This window comes from Pteropus alecto, unplaced genomic scaffold (assembly GCF_000325575.1).
Source record: "Pteropus alecto unplaced genomic scaffold, ASM32557v1 scaffold17, whole genome shotgun sequence".
NCBI classification, from domain to species: Eukaryota; Metazoa; Chordata; class Mammalia; order Chiroptera; family Pteropodidae; genus Pteropus; species Pteropus alecto.
Window position 1 is genome coordinate 2250403 of NW_006440645.1, and position 12962 is coordinate 2263364.

At 45.1% G+C, this 12962-nt stretch overlaps 1 protein-coding gene across 1 annotated transcript in view; it reads right to left on the reverse strand.

Moving 5' to 3' along the window:
* The window catches only part of PRSS12 (serine protease 12), an 80928-nt gene that overhangs the window by 9638 nt on the left and 58328 nt on the right, over window positions 1-12962 (reverse strand). Inside the window, exons 9-13 of the mRNA XM_015593887.2 lie at window positions 12055-12251; window positions 8855-8996; window positions 4946-5151; window positions 2198-2276; window positions 1383-1505 (exon numbers count right to left, since the gene is read on the reverse strand). Of these exons, the coding sequence (XP_015449373.2) occupies window positions 1383-1505; window positions 2198-2276; window positions 4946-5151; window positions 8855-8996; window positions 12055-12251 (747 nt within the window). The remainder of the gene's footprint in view (window positions 1-1382; window positions 1506-2197; window positions 2277-4945; window positions 5152-8854; window positions 8997-12054; window positions 12252-12962) is intronic.

Genomic DNA, 12962 nt, shown 5'->3' on the forward strand with positions numbered 1-12962 from the left:
AACTATCTTCATAAGAAAAAGACTTTAAACAAGTGAAAGGACATGCCTCAGATTGAGAAAAGGTATTTGTAACAGATAACAAAAAAGACTTTGTTCACAGAACATTTCCAAACATTTAAAAAAACAATTACAAAAAAAGAATCCAATAGAAAAATAAGCAAAGGATATAAGCAAAGAATTTGTGAAAGAAGACACTAAATGGGCAAATGAAATTAAAAATACAAAACTTGAAGATTGGCAAAAATTAACAATTTTGATAGTATCAAAGAGGAACCTCCACACTGCTGTATCATAAACTGACACCGTCACTTTAGAGAGTAAGTTAGCAGTGCCCAGGAAAACGGAATGGCGCCCGTACTGCAGGACCCAGCATGAAGCACACACCCAAATGGCACATGCGATGGGTGTCTGCCGCAGCACTGGCTTTTAATCGTGACGGGATGGAGACCCCACTGTCCCTCGGCAGGGGATACAGAACGCGTGGTTTAGTAACAGTAAAAATTACAATTAACAGGGTGATCAGAGTCAACAAACCTGCGTGGATGGATGACAGGTACACGATGACGCCAAATGACATCACAAATGAAAAAACATAAAACACATTTCCGCTTGGAAGAGCTTTTTAACCATATGGTACATATTTTATTTAAAACTTTTTGTTGTGATGATCATTTTCAAATACACGAAGTTAGGAAAGTATAGCGAAACTCCTTGTACTCATCACCCGGCTTCAGTAATTACCCATATTGGCCCGGCATCCGCAGGCGTTTTCACGCTGCGGAAATGGCCATTACCCAGTACCCCTGAGAGACCACGGGACAAAGGGAGCGGCGAGCCGGGTTGCAGAGCAGACGCCACCAGCCCGAGTGCTGTGACTACGCGCCAGGCCTCCGCCTGGCCTCCTCTTGGAACTGGGAGGACTTCAGGTTGGACGGATAGAATGTTTGGGACAAGAGGCACTAATTGGGATGCAACCCGACTTTCCAGGGGGTACAGATGGGAATCACGACATACCACGAAAGCGCCAGGGACAGAAACACTGAGACTGCACCTGTCTTCCTGAATCCCTGCTCTAGATGACCAGACGGAGGCCTCCGCCAGCTCTGTGGGGACACGATGTCACCCTCAGAGATCTCTCAGGGATCACTGACATTGCTCCCCCAAACACCCATCTCCTCTTCTCCCGCATCTAGACTCTGCTGTGACACCAGGGCGGCGAGGAGCTTCTCTGCTCCTGTCCCCGCCCTCACTTCTGAGGTGCTGATGCGCAGACAAGGCAGGCCCGCAGCCTGGCTCGGACACCCCAAGCCACCCCCATGCACGAAGGGACCGGATGGACTGGCAAAGAGGGGGCCTGTGCTGTTTGGAAAGGTGACACATACCTCTTGAAGCAGTGTGCCGCTGTCAGGACCCAGCAGCTGCTGAGGAGTGTGGCCCCACAAAGGAGCCTGCCATCTCCATGGGACGACTTTAGCCGGAGCGACACCTGCCAAGGCCAACCCCCCCTGCGAAGAAAGTAGGCCGCTCATCAACATCCACGTGAGGCAGACAAACAAAGAAAGCATCCACGAAAACTATGACTTAGTGGCTCACGGGCGGGAAGAAGGAGCCTCAAAGCGATCGAGGACAGAGGTCCTCTCCTGCTTTGAGAATGATGCCCCCAGAGCCCCGAGCAAACAGGACTCTCTCTCCGCATTCTAGAAACAAGCTGAGTCTCCTCACACCTCCCGACGTGAAGTGTGTCTCCCCTCCTCACCCCCCCTCCCCTCAGCGGCCCGAAGAGCATCTACTACACAAAGCGCCTGTGTTCCGCTGGGAAATCCAACAAGCGACGTCATGACGTTAAAATGAGTCAACTCCAAAACGAATATATTCTAAGTTTAACGAATTTCGTAGTTTTGTATTTTTTTTTTCAGACCTCTCGTTAAATTAGTTTGTTTCTGCCACATAACTTCGGTTGCACGTCTATTTCACAAATCAGGGGACAGTGACACAAGAAAGTGGTCCATATAAAGTCCACACCTCAGAGGACAGGGAAATGATCAGCGGGATGTGTGCTTAATTTGGAAAATAAAACAAATAAAATAAGTACCTTACATAAAATAAGTACCTTATGAATAAAATAAGTACCTTACACACTTCGTGTGCATATAAATGATTCCGGAACACGGAAAGTCTGTCCTGAAGCGCCTCTTACCTTAAGGAGTTTTTGCCGCCGATGATGCGCTTCTGCCTCCAGTGCAGTGACCTCATCCCGCAGACGGCCGCCAGGGACTCTGAGCAGAAACGGGCTGTGCGTTACACGCCCGCACAGTCACGGGGTGAAGACGCAGGCACGCACGCCCTGCTGCTTCCGCCCCCACTTTAAATGCCTTTCTCTTCGCATTGTAGGGTACTCTTTCTCGTGATCAGAATAAAACGCTGTCTTCTCATTTCAGTAAGGCAACAGTAGTCGGCAAGCACGAGGGATGGGGTGGGGCTCCCACACCCTCTCCGAAGGCTTCACGAGCTGCTGAAGGGCCTGACCCCGTCCGCATGTCAACCTCCAGCTGACCACCCCCTCACCCCCACCCCAGCGACCATGGGGGTTGTCTGGGGCTCAGGAACATCAGACAAAAAACGGAACTCCAAGGCCACAGTGTCCTAACCTGCTTTTTCACACACGACACTCTCTCGAGCCACTTGGGGGGCCCCTTTCTCCACTGAGAAATAACCATACTTCCTGTCGGGCTCCTCTCTGCCTGGTACTGTGGGAGACTTGGTGGGGACCGGGCTGTCATATTTTGGGCACAATTTCCACTCTTCCCTTCTTACACAGATAGATAAACAGTGTACCTACACCCTTCACGCACAGGTAGCTAACGGAAGAAACAGAACACCCCATGTGTAAATGTGCACGTGGAACTCGGGGGAGCCGAGCGCATTCTCAGGATGGGATTCTGATCCGACCTTACGTTCACTTGGATCTTCACACGTGGAAATGGTTCACTGAGCCCATTTAAGGAGCAAACTGTGCCCAAGGTACATACACAGTCCAACGTCCCAAGACAGCAAACTTCTGCCAGGGGCATGAAAAAAGAACTAACTTAAAAATAAATGACAAGGTGGTGTACAGAAGAAAGGTACATACAAGGTAGACTAGATTTTTAAATAATTTCAGAAAGCAGGAGAATTTACACGTGGGGTATTCTGTTTCTTTGGTTAGGTAGCCGTGCGTGAAGGGTGGATGTACACTGCTTATCTATCTGTGTAACAAGCGATAAACTGTACCAAAAACATGACAGCCCGGTCCCCACCGAGTCTCCCACAGCGCGGCAGAGGGGAGCCTGACAGGGACTCAGCACAGTCGCTTCTCAGTGGAGAGGCCCCGTGAGGTGCACCGAGACAGCTAATGCGCCCCACGACCTCAGAGGCCTGCTGTCCAACTTATCCTCAGCCCTCGGACGGGAGCCCTCAAGATGACACTGCAAATTGTAAGACATTAAAAACAACACAGGTTCCCCATAATGCTCCGAGTCAGATCGTGTGCACGATGCCAGGACAGGGAATGATGTCATTCTGACCTCACTCGGGGGCAAAGCACCAGAATGCAGGAAAGGAAAAATAAGTTCAAGCCATGAACTCGCTGTTACAAAAAATTAAGAAGCAAACGAAGTTCATTTATAAAAGGATCCCATCAGAGGACCAAAGGCTTAAGTTTGAGTCACTGCATGAGTCAGGAGGTCTCGAGCCCAACACATAATCAAGAGATTAATAAGCCAGACCCCATACTCTAGCTGGTCTGAGATGAACGCTTGTCACCTGAGGTATGATAGCACTGCAACCATGGAAAGGTATCAAAATAAGCATTGCTACACCTCCAGGAAGGCACAAAACAAATGCATAAATAACGAAGAAATGGATCTATGGTACATCACGTTTTAAAATAGGATTACATAGAAATGTAAGAAAACATTTTACGATTATTGAATTTTTGTGTTTTTCTACTACTTAAGGAGTAATCCAAATAGCTATATTACTTAGTTATATTTAAAATTGTAACTACGGTTGAAATTATTGAAGGGAATTTAATTGTTATAATCAATACTTAGGAAAAAATGCCTAGCCAAGTCATATTACGTGTATAAATATTTATGCATGTGTATGTATGTGTGTATACATTCATATATATACATGTGTGTACATACACACACACACACACACACACACATCAAAGCACAAAGGTACGTTGTACCTTGTCCATATTCGAAAGCCCCACAGGTGGTAAAGAATTGTATTAACAATACCCACTTTGTTAACTGTATTGTCCTTAGCAGTTATGAAAAGACGTTAATAAAGGAGAATGCTCAAATACAGATGCACCAGATTTTCTGAAAATGTATCAAAACTGTGAACTTTCAATCAACATAAAGCGATGGTTCTTTTCATAAAATGTAACCAGTTTTCTCCAAAATATCTAGTTCTTCCACTTATTCATTTAAAGCTTTGTTTCATAAAAAGTAAACTAACAGCTTTCAAGAACTCGTCTATTTCTTTAACTATGAAACATCTATTACTGTATTATACTCAGAGATTTCTCATTTTCTTTACATTTTTAAATTTCAGACTAAAATCTACAGAAGATAATTGTCCTTTCGTAATTAATTTTAAGAATGATCTCTGTTCAAAATGCTCGTAGGAGCAGAGGCGCCCTTGCGTCATTACATCCGAGAAGGCTCGTTCAGAAACGGCTGAGAGCGAGACCAGGGCCGGCTGCAGAGGTGACGGCCTAGGAGGCCGCCGGCTCGGCGCTCTGCTCCCTGCAGAGTCTGCGCAGGGAGGGCCACCGAGCGCAGCACACGCAGCTCAGCCCGCGGGTATCCCCGGGCACCGCAGTCCAGGGTCTGCTCAGGGCGAGGCGTGGGGCCTGCAGCCTCTGCCTGCGCAGGGCCCAGAGGTGACTCACCTGCACTACCGTTGCCTGATGCTTTCTTGCCAAAATAATCACAAATGACGCCTGCGTCTTCGCTGTGGCGGCAGTTGTGTCTTCCCAGTTCCTGCTTGACACAGTCGGCCAGGGACCGCTCAGTCCCTGTGCACCTCACGTTATCCACGTGGATGGGCCCCTTCCCCTCCCCGAAATAGGCCATGGGGCGGGCTCTGGCAGGTCCCCTGCAAACACAGGGCATGGGAGGTCAGCCCAGTCAGTCACACAGCTGAATGAACCACAAGACACGTTTTTTAAGGTTCTGGATCTATTTGAATATATATATTATATATATGCAGTTGAATAAGGCAAGTCTTTGAAAGCAAATACTGCATTTGAAACACGTATAATTAAAATATAACTATTTAAAGAAAAGGTTTTTGTTTTGAATATCACAGCTGTCTGGAATTTATTTCTGTTTAGTGTCAGTAAAGGATCTAGCTGTATTTTAGTTCCTGAAGTAATTATCCCAATAACTTTTCCTGCTGTTCTGCAGGGCTTTCCTATTTATTTGTGTATCATGCTCATGTGGACTCAAACCTGGTTCCTTATAATTCAAGGATTCCCAACCTTGGCTACATATTAGAGTCACCGTTGAAAGCTTTTAAAATACAGCAAAACCCAAACCCCCGCTGACGACAAAGTATCATCCATGGGGCCAGGCACGGGTAATATATTTTTAAGTCCCAAGTGACTTTAATGCACCATCGAGGTCAATAACCGCTGCTGCATCTCGTGTCACTGGGTTCTTTGCCTCTTCCTGCGTGAAAATACGCAATTTTTCCACAGCGATGGAGGCTCCTTTAATCCAAGAACCCGTCAGTCTAATTAAGAAGTGGGAGCTTTGGTCAACTTTTACCTCCAATGTTTAATAATTATTTATCAAATTTTGTTATTTCTGTTGTTGTTTTAAATCGGTTGTGTGCTAGAAACTGTAAAATCCAGAGAGGAACTTGTCAGAAGAACTTAACTTCTCTCTCCCTTGTCCTCTGCATGTGGGTGTGCATGTGCATTTTTTTAAGCATAATAATATGAAGATTCTGTGGGGAAAGAGAATTTAAATTACAATTTCAAGGAGACAAAGGAACTATGTAAAGTCTGTGAAGGTCGAAGAAGAGCTTGTTCATGTATTTTTTAATGACTGACGGAGAATGTCAAATCACTATGGTATTTATATTCCATTGCATATAATTAAGAGTGATGTCACTTTTCTATTTTTCAATGCCATACACGAATATTCCAGAAATCAAATGTAAGATAAAAGTTGGATATACTTCATTTCAGGTCTCCACGAAAACAGAAGGGGTCCGCCATTTTTTAAAAATTATCTTAAGGGACACTACTCTAACAAATATGCGGTTCCAGAACAACGTCGTACTGAAACACACTAACGGACAGGCCGGAGCTCAAGGAGGATGGAATTCCCAGCGTGGCCGTGTCGTCTAACTCCAGGAGGTTAACTCATGGCAACGCGCCCCCTCTTGGCCCTCTAAAAACAATGCGCCCGTGCGCTACACCTGTGAGACGCTCCGCGACGCGGCATCGACAAAGGCCTTGCACCTTCCGTGGACTCTGAGCACGTCCAGATTAGCTACCCCACACTTCCTGCCTCGTGTTACCTCGTTCCTGTTTCTCCCATTCTGAAAACGCTTTCTCACGCTGTTTTGATTCTCTGTGCTTCCCATTATGATATAGCTGGCTGGGGGACAGATCTCTGGAATTCTTACTAATAAGGCTCAAGCCTTTTGACAGCTTTAAAGCTTTCTGGATTGACTTCTTCAAACAAATGCTTTATTAAAGATTTTTAACAATTCAAAGTCGACATGGGAAAAAAGATCCTCTACTTCTGGTCACATACATGTTTGTAATTATATACATATATATATGTACTTCTATGAAATCCTATTATTTATCCTTAGTGGAAAATTATTTAAAAGTTCAAGTATATTCAGATTGATCAACTATCTGAATGACCCTCATATAAATATTTGATAGAAAAGCATGCATTATATGCACTAGAAGATGATTATCCATTTTGTTAATGTAACATTGAATTATTGTTTTACTTATTAAAAGATTTTATTTAAAAAACAAAGTAAAATCTTCCTTCAATGCTTTTTTGATAATTTTTACAGAAATATTATTAAAAATTGCTACAAACGTTGTTCACTTAATCTAGATTTTTTTCTCACCTAAATTCGCAGTTGGAGTTGAATGTAAAATGAACTAAATTATGATAAGTAAAAAGCAATGGAACGCACAGGAAGAAAGCAAAGTGAAAATGCACTGATGGACACACTTAGACTCTTTTCCCCTCCTCAGGTGTGGCTCAGACACACAACTCAAGGATCAACTTTGACCTCTCCCTTTCATATGTCCAAAGGTAATACTAAGCATCCTGGATCATGTCTACAAAAAAACTAAATGCATGATCAAGAAAATAGTCTCAGACAGCAATATACTTCCATGGCTGATTTTAAATAAGAAAATTTACTGAGAAGGTGATGTAAGAATAATAATATACATATTTTTTTCAAATGGAAAAAGGAGCGTTAGAAATGTAGTGAGCAAAGAAAACTTAAATCATTGACTAAATTCACACAGGTGCCTAATGCAGACTCTTCCTGCCTTCCTCTGTTACCCGTGCTTTGAAAGCTGAAAATCTGTCTCACGTGCCGATGCTGAACACTGAAAATTTTATCCTAAATAATGGACTCCTTGACCACAGGACAACTGGAATTGCAACTAGGTCCAAAACCGAGCCGTAAATTATGGTATCTGAGTAACAAAACTCAAACTGAACTAAAACTTTAGAAAAAAATGAACTTTTATTAAAAATATACTCTTGAAAAATAAAAATGTATTCTGCATAGGAATAACCACTTCAATTTATCACTATTAAGATGCATGAAGGTATACCATGAAGAACATGTTTTAAAACCTAAACCACTATTATTAGTACTATGAGCTAGGCACTTTACGTATATTAGCTTGAATTTCATTACCCTCTAAATTGTAATATGCTCTAGATATCTGCAATTCTAAAATCAATAGCTGCGGTGTTTTCACAATCACCTGAACACATGCACAAAGCCTCAGCACCGCCGGACTGCCGTCGAGGTCTCCGAGGTGGTGATCTGCCTTGCTGTTTCGGTGTAGTTAGCGCCCCACTGACACACTATAACTCCTGCCTGAGTGTAGTGTGTCGAACACAAGTGCTCTCGCCAAGAGACACATCGGAGACTCCTGACTCAGGAACACTAGGCAGCACCTTAGCACACTGCTTGGGGGCCGTTTGAAACAGTGAAATCATCAACAAAGAAAGCACAAAAAGGCAAAGAGAAAAAAGGCACTAAGTAGTCTGCAAAGAAGCCAACTGTTTGCGAGGAGGAGGGCTGGAAGGGGGAGGCAGGGATGGCCTTGGACATCAGCTCTAGAAGCGATGGCTCAGGACTGGCTAATCCGCCGTTCTCAGCGACTTTATGGAACATAAGGACTGTGTATAACGAGCTTCGGCTAATTTTAATAACTCTACAGTGTCTCAAATGGCTACGATATTGAAACACACATCACAGAAGAAAGGTTAACACCTTTGCCTGACGGTAGTATTCAGAATAGTCGAGGGTTATTACACTATTTTGTCATTAAAGAGAAGCCACAGGTCTTATGTGACATAGCGTCTATTTCTTGTGAGAAGATAGAAAAATGTAAATAGACTCTACTTAGTATTCTTTACAATTCTACATTGAATTGGCATACTGTCAGTATTTCAACTGCACGATATAAATTAAGAAATAACGCATTAGAACAAAGCTTAGACAATCAAAAATTTTAAAAAAATCAGAAATGTCCATCGAGTAACCATCCCAAATAATCAAGGCTCCTCACTTGTAGCCGAGCTGGCGACAGGTCACAGCTGCGTCCTTGTCAGTCCACCCGTCATCGCAGACTGTCCCCCACTGGCCGCTGAGAAACACCTCCACGCGTCCTTCTTTCTTATTTTCTCCGTCCACCAGTCTGATGGGAAAACCTGGGTGGCGATTCCAAACAAGCAAACTGAGCTAAAGCATGAGAGACTTCATAAGATACGATTTGTTTTTAAAATCAGCTATAAAATCAGCTGGGCTGGGAGGACATCGACAAAAGCTGCATCCGCTTTCGCAATGTATTCTGAAGCTTTTGAGGTCGTAGTGCTCAACTTCGTAGTCCCAGCAGTGGGCACAGTGCCTGGCACAGAGAGCACATGCAGTAGCTGTTTGGGGACAGGAAGAAGAAAGGGAGGAAGGAGGAGAGGGAGAGAGGGAGAAAGGACAGGAGGGAGGGAGGGAAAGAAAGGAGAAGAAGGAATGAAGTGTACTGTAAAATTGTGAATGACTTTATTACCACGGCTTCTAAACAGTAAGACGTTAACTTAGAGCTTAACTTAGAGCTGTTTTACTTCGTGTCTGTTTATCCTTGAACATAGCTAGAAAATTTACTCCAGAGCTAAGACTTTTGGGAAGGTTTAAATTGATATATTCTTGGCATGTACAGGTAACTTGAAAGCTGGAGGAGGGAAAAAAAGGCAGGCAGCTAACAGGAGCATCTCAGACCTCCTGTCCACTACTTATTCCAAAGGAAAGGCTTACTCATAAAAATTATTATGATATAAAAGTGGAGAAGCTGATCTCAAGCAAACTGAGGTTTTTCTAAGTTATGCAAACGAAGTGATTTGTGGAGTCTGACATATCTCTATGACACCAGTAAATACGGTGTTATTTCCCTGGGAGCCCGCACGGTAGCTGGCACACTGTCACGGGGTGAGTTGTGGGGTCACTGGGGTGGGCCGTCATCTATTAGGACTGGTGTCCCTATCAAACGGGAAGATGCGGACACGGAGATGCACTGAGGGGACATGGGGAGGAGATAGCCGCCTCCGAGCCATGGGAGGGGCCTGCAGCAGACCCTTCCCCTGCAGCCCTGGGGGAACCCACCTGCCATGCGGTGACCCCGGCCTCCCAGCCTCCAGACCGAGACCACAGAACTCTGCTGCTGAAGCCGTCTGCGGCGCCTGGTGACAGCAGCTCACCCTCACAGCCCTCATGGGCTAACACGCGTGAGTCAGGTCTCCAGCTGCAAGGCCCCCAAGACCCACCGGTGAGGATGCGGGGAGGGCAAAGGGATCGGAACTAAGGAGGCGAAGTGTGCGGCGAATGAAGAAAACATCGTCTAATACCGTTTAAACCAACACATGAATTACTAAACGGACATTGGTTAATGAAAGAACGCACTGCTGGCAAGACAGACAGCCGACCGTGACGCCTCGGATCCGTTTCCGCGTGCCCCTCCTTTGTTACCCCCAGAGCTATGGGCCCCCTGGTTTCTGTCTGCTATCACACCTGTTTTCTGGGACAGGCATCCCAGCAGAATCAAATTCCACACACTTCCCCCAATTCACGTAGGCATTAACTGCATTCTTACTAGAATTGCCTTTATTTACCTAGAATGTTGCTTTTGAGCAGTCCATCCATCACAGACCCAGATTTAGAAAGTGTTGATTGAATTATTGCTAATTTTGACAACAGTTTTATTCACAAAGTTAAGGTCCACAGGTTACTCTTTAAATAGTGAGAACGATAGTAGTCCAACAGCTCATGATCGTCATGCCAAAGAAGTAACGAATTTCTATTTGCTTAAGTGCCGTTGTTTATATTACCATTATATATCTCAAGAACCCTAGAATTAAAAAGATTTTCAGGAAAAGATCAGCTGTTCTAACCACATGGATATACTTAACCACGCAGACCTTCAGAAAAGTCAGGTTATGTATTTTGCATAGTGTTTATGATGTTCTGTCACCTGGAGTACTGATGGGCTGTGCCTGAATAGATGACTCCGTGACCCAAATACCTGGTACCTGGGTCTGAAGGATCCACTTCTGGAAAAGAGGTTCTATTGCCCCGAACACACACAACCCTTCATCATACAACACTCCATCGGAAGACAGGAGCAAGGCAGGAGAACAGAAAGAAACGAAATTGGAAATACGACCTATGAGGGGTGGAGTAAAACGATGCACTTGTACGTGGCCTAGCTTGGGGCTGGCACAGCGAGGTGCCCTGTGCTCGGAGCCCGGGGCCCCGTGGGGTGTCAGACGCCACCGGACAAACCGCGGGGCGCGGCGGACTGAGCACATGGGCATCGCTGTGTTATAACAGGGTGATTTAAGCCTCACAGTCTCAAAACAGGAGGATAAAAGGGGTTGATTCAACCCCAAGGTGAAAAGCAAGCACTACTTGTGGTTATTTTAACATCTGTTCATACACACATGCGTTCGCGCGCGCGCGTGCACACACACAGACACAGACACACAACAACAATATATATATAGATACTGTGTATGTTATGTGTAATATTACACATTCTGCCCTCATCAGAAGTTTGGTCTGTTAAGGCTCCGTGGTAGTTCTCTGCTCAAAAGAGGACCTTTATCCATAAATATTTCAAGACCGTTAGACGAGCTAATTAGCTTTATCCAACTACAACTCCAAAGGGGTTTGGAGATGGGGAGAGGTAAAGGTCCCAGAAGCGTTCCTGGAGGATCGGGGTAGCGTGGAGAGATGGGGGGCTGTTCGTTCCAGTGAGTCCACTTAAGAGTCCACTGGGAAACGTGAAAGCGCTAGGTCAGGCCCGAGCCATGGACAGCTGGTGACCAGTGACGGACAGGGACACAGGACTGAAGAAATGTATCATGGGAGTTAGGAGAGCTATGTATCGTTTTGATTTGTAAAATCATGTCTCTAATAGTTCATTAGAATTCAAGGTACACGAGACTCAGAAGAGGGACCAATGAGCAGGAGAATGGACATCGCAGCTTCCTTTATCCATCTCTCAGACGGATAAAAGTAAAATCACTTTAGGAGTATAAATTTTATAACATTGGTAGGAAGACTCAAAAGATTGTTTCTCTGAAAGCAAATTACTGAAAATGAGGACGTTGTAGCAAACAGGCTACAAGGCTGGATGCGAGAGGCTTCCCACTGCAGGTGGGCACACGGAGGCGCCCAGGGCCACCCACTCAGGGACGCGCAGAGCGGGGCGGTCCTCACCCAGAGACGGCCTGTGTCCCTCGCCGCCGGGGTAGCAGGCCAGAGCCACGTCCTCCCGATGGCTGCAGTCATGTGCTCCCCACTGCCGCCTGGAACACTGAAGGAAGCTGGTTTCCTTTCCCGAGCAGCTGACGTCATCCAGCCACACGGGTCCTGCGGGCTCCTTAAAGTGGTGTGCAGCGGCCTGCCTGCCGTGTCTGTGGCGATAAAACACAGATGCTGCGAAGAGCTGCCGCCTCTGGTTTCCAGAAACCACAGCAACCACGGCACAGAAAACGCCCTAATTAAGTGTCACGACTTCAGAGGATGAGCCTTGTCTCCTATCTCCGGCTGCATCACACGTTTTGATCATTTGGACAAGTTTTTACCGATTCAGTCGGTAAGTCACGGATAATAACTAAGCCTTCTTCCTCATTCGTTCTTGTGTTTTATCTGCAGTTTAACTCACCAACCAGAGAGAACACAGAGCTCAGCCTCAAATCCCCGACCATGGGAATAACACGATAGACCAGAGGGTGAGAATGCTTATCTGCACGGGCCTCTGATGAGCTTTCTGAGCTCATCTCATTTCAGCATCTCCAGGCCTCACAAGTAAAAAGTGTGTGAGTTCAATGATTCCTCAAGCACTGTATCCAATCCAGGATGACACTTCAGACTTCAGCCCAGCAAAATCGGAATAACGACAAAATTCTCAGCTTTTCATAAGGTTACATAAACTTAATTTTTAAAACTTTTACGAATTATATTTGTGTTTCAATTGACTTTATTTGTAACACTGCACTACAAAAAACCTGTATGGATTATAATTAAATGAATATGCTACATAAATGAGACGGATCTGCAAAATAAAATTTGGTAACTGTCAGTATGAACCTTTAAACCTTCATTCATCCTCTCCCCGGTTTTGT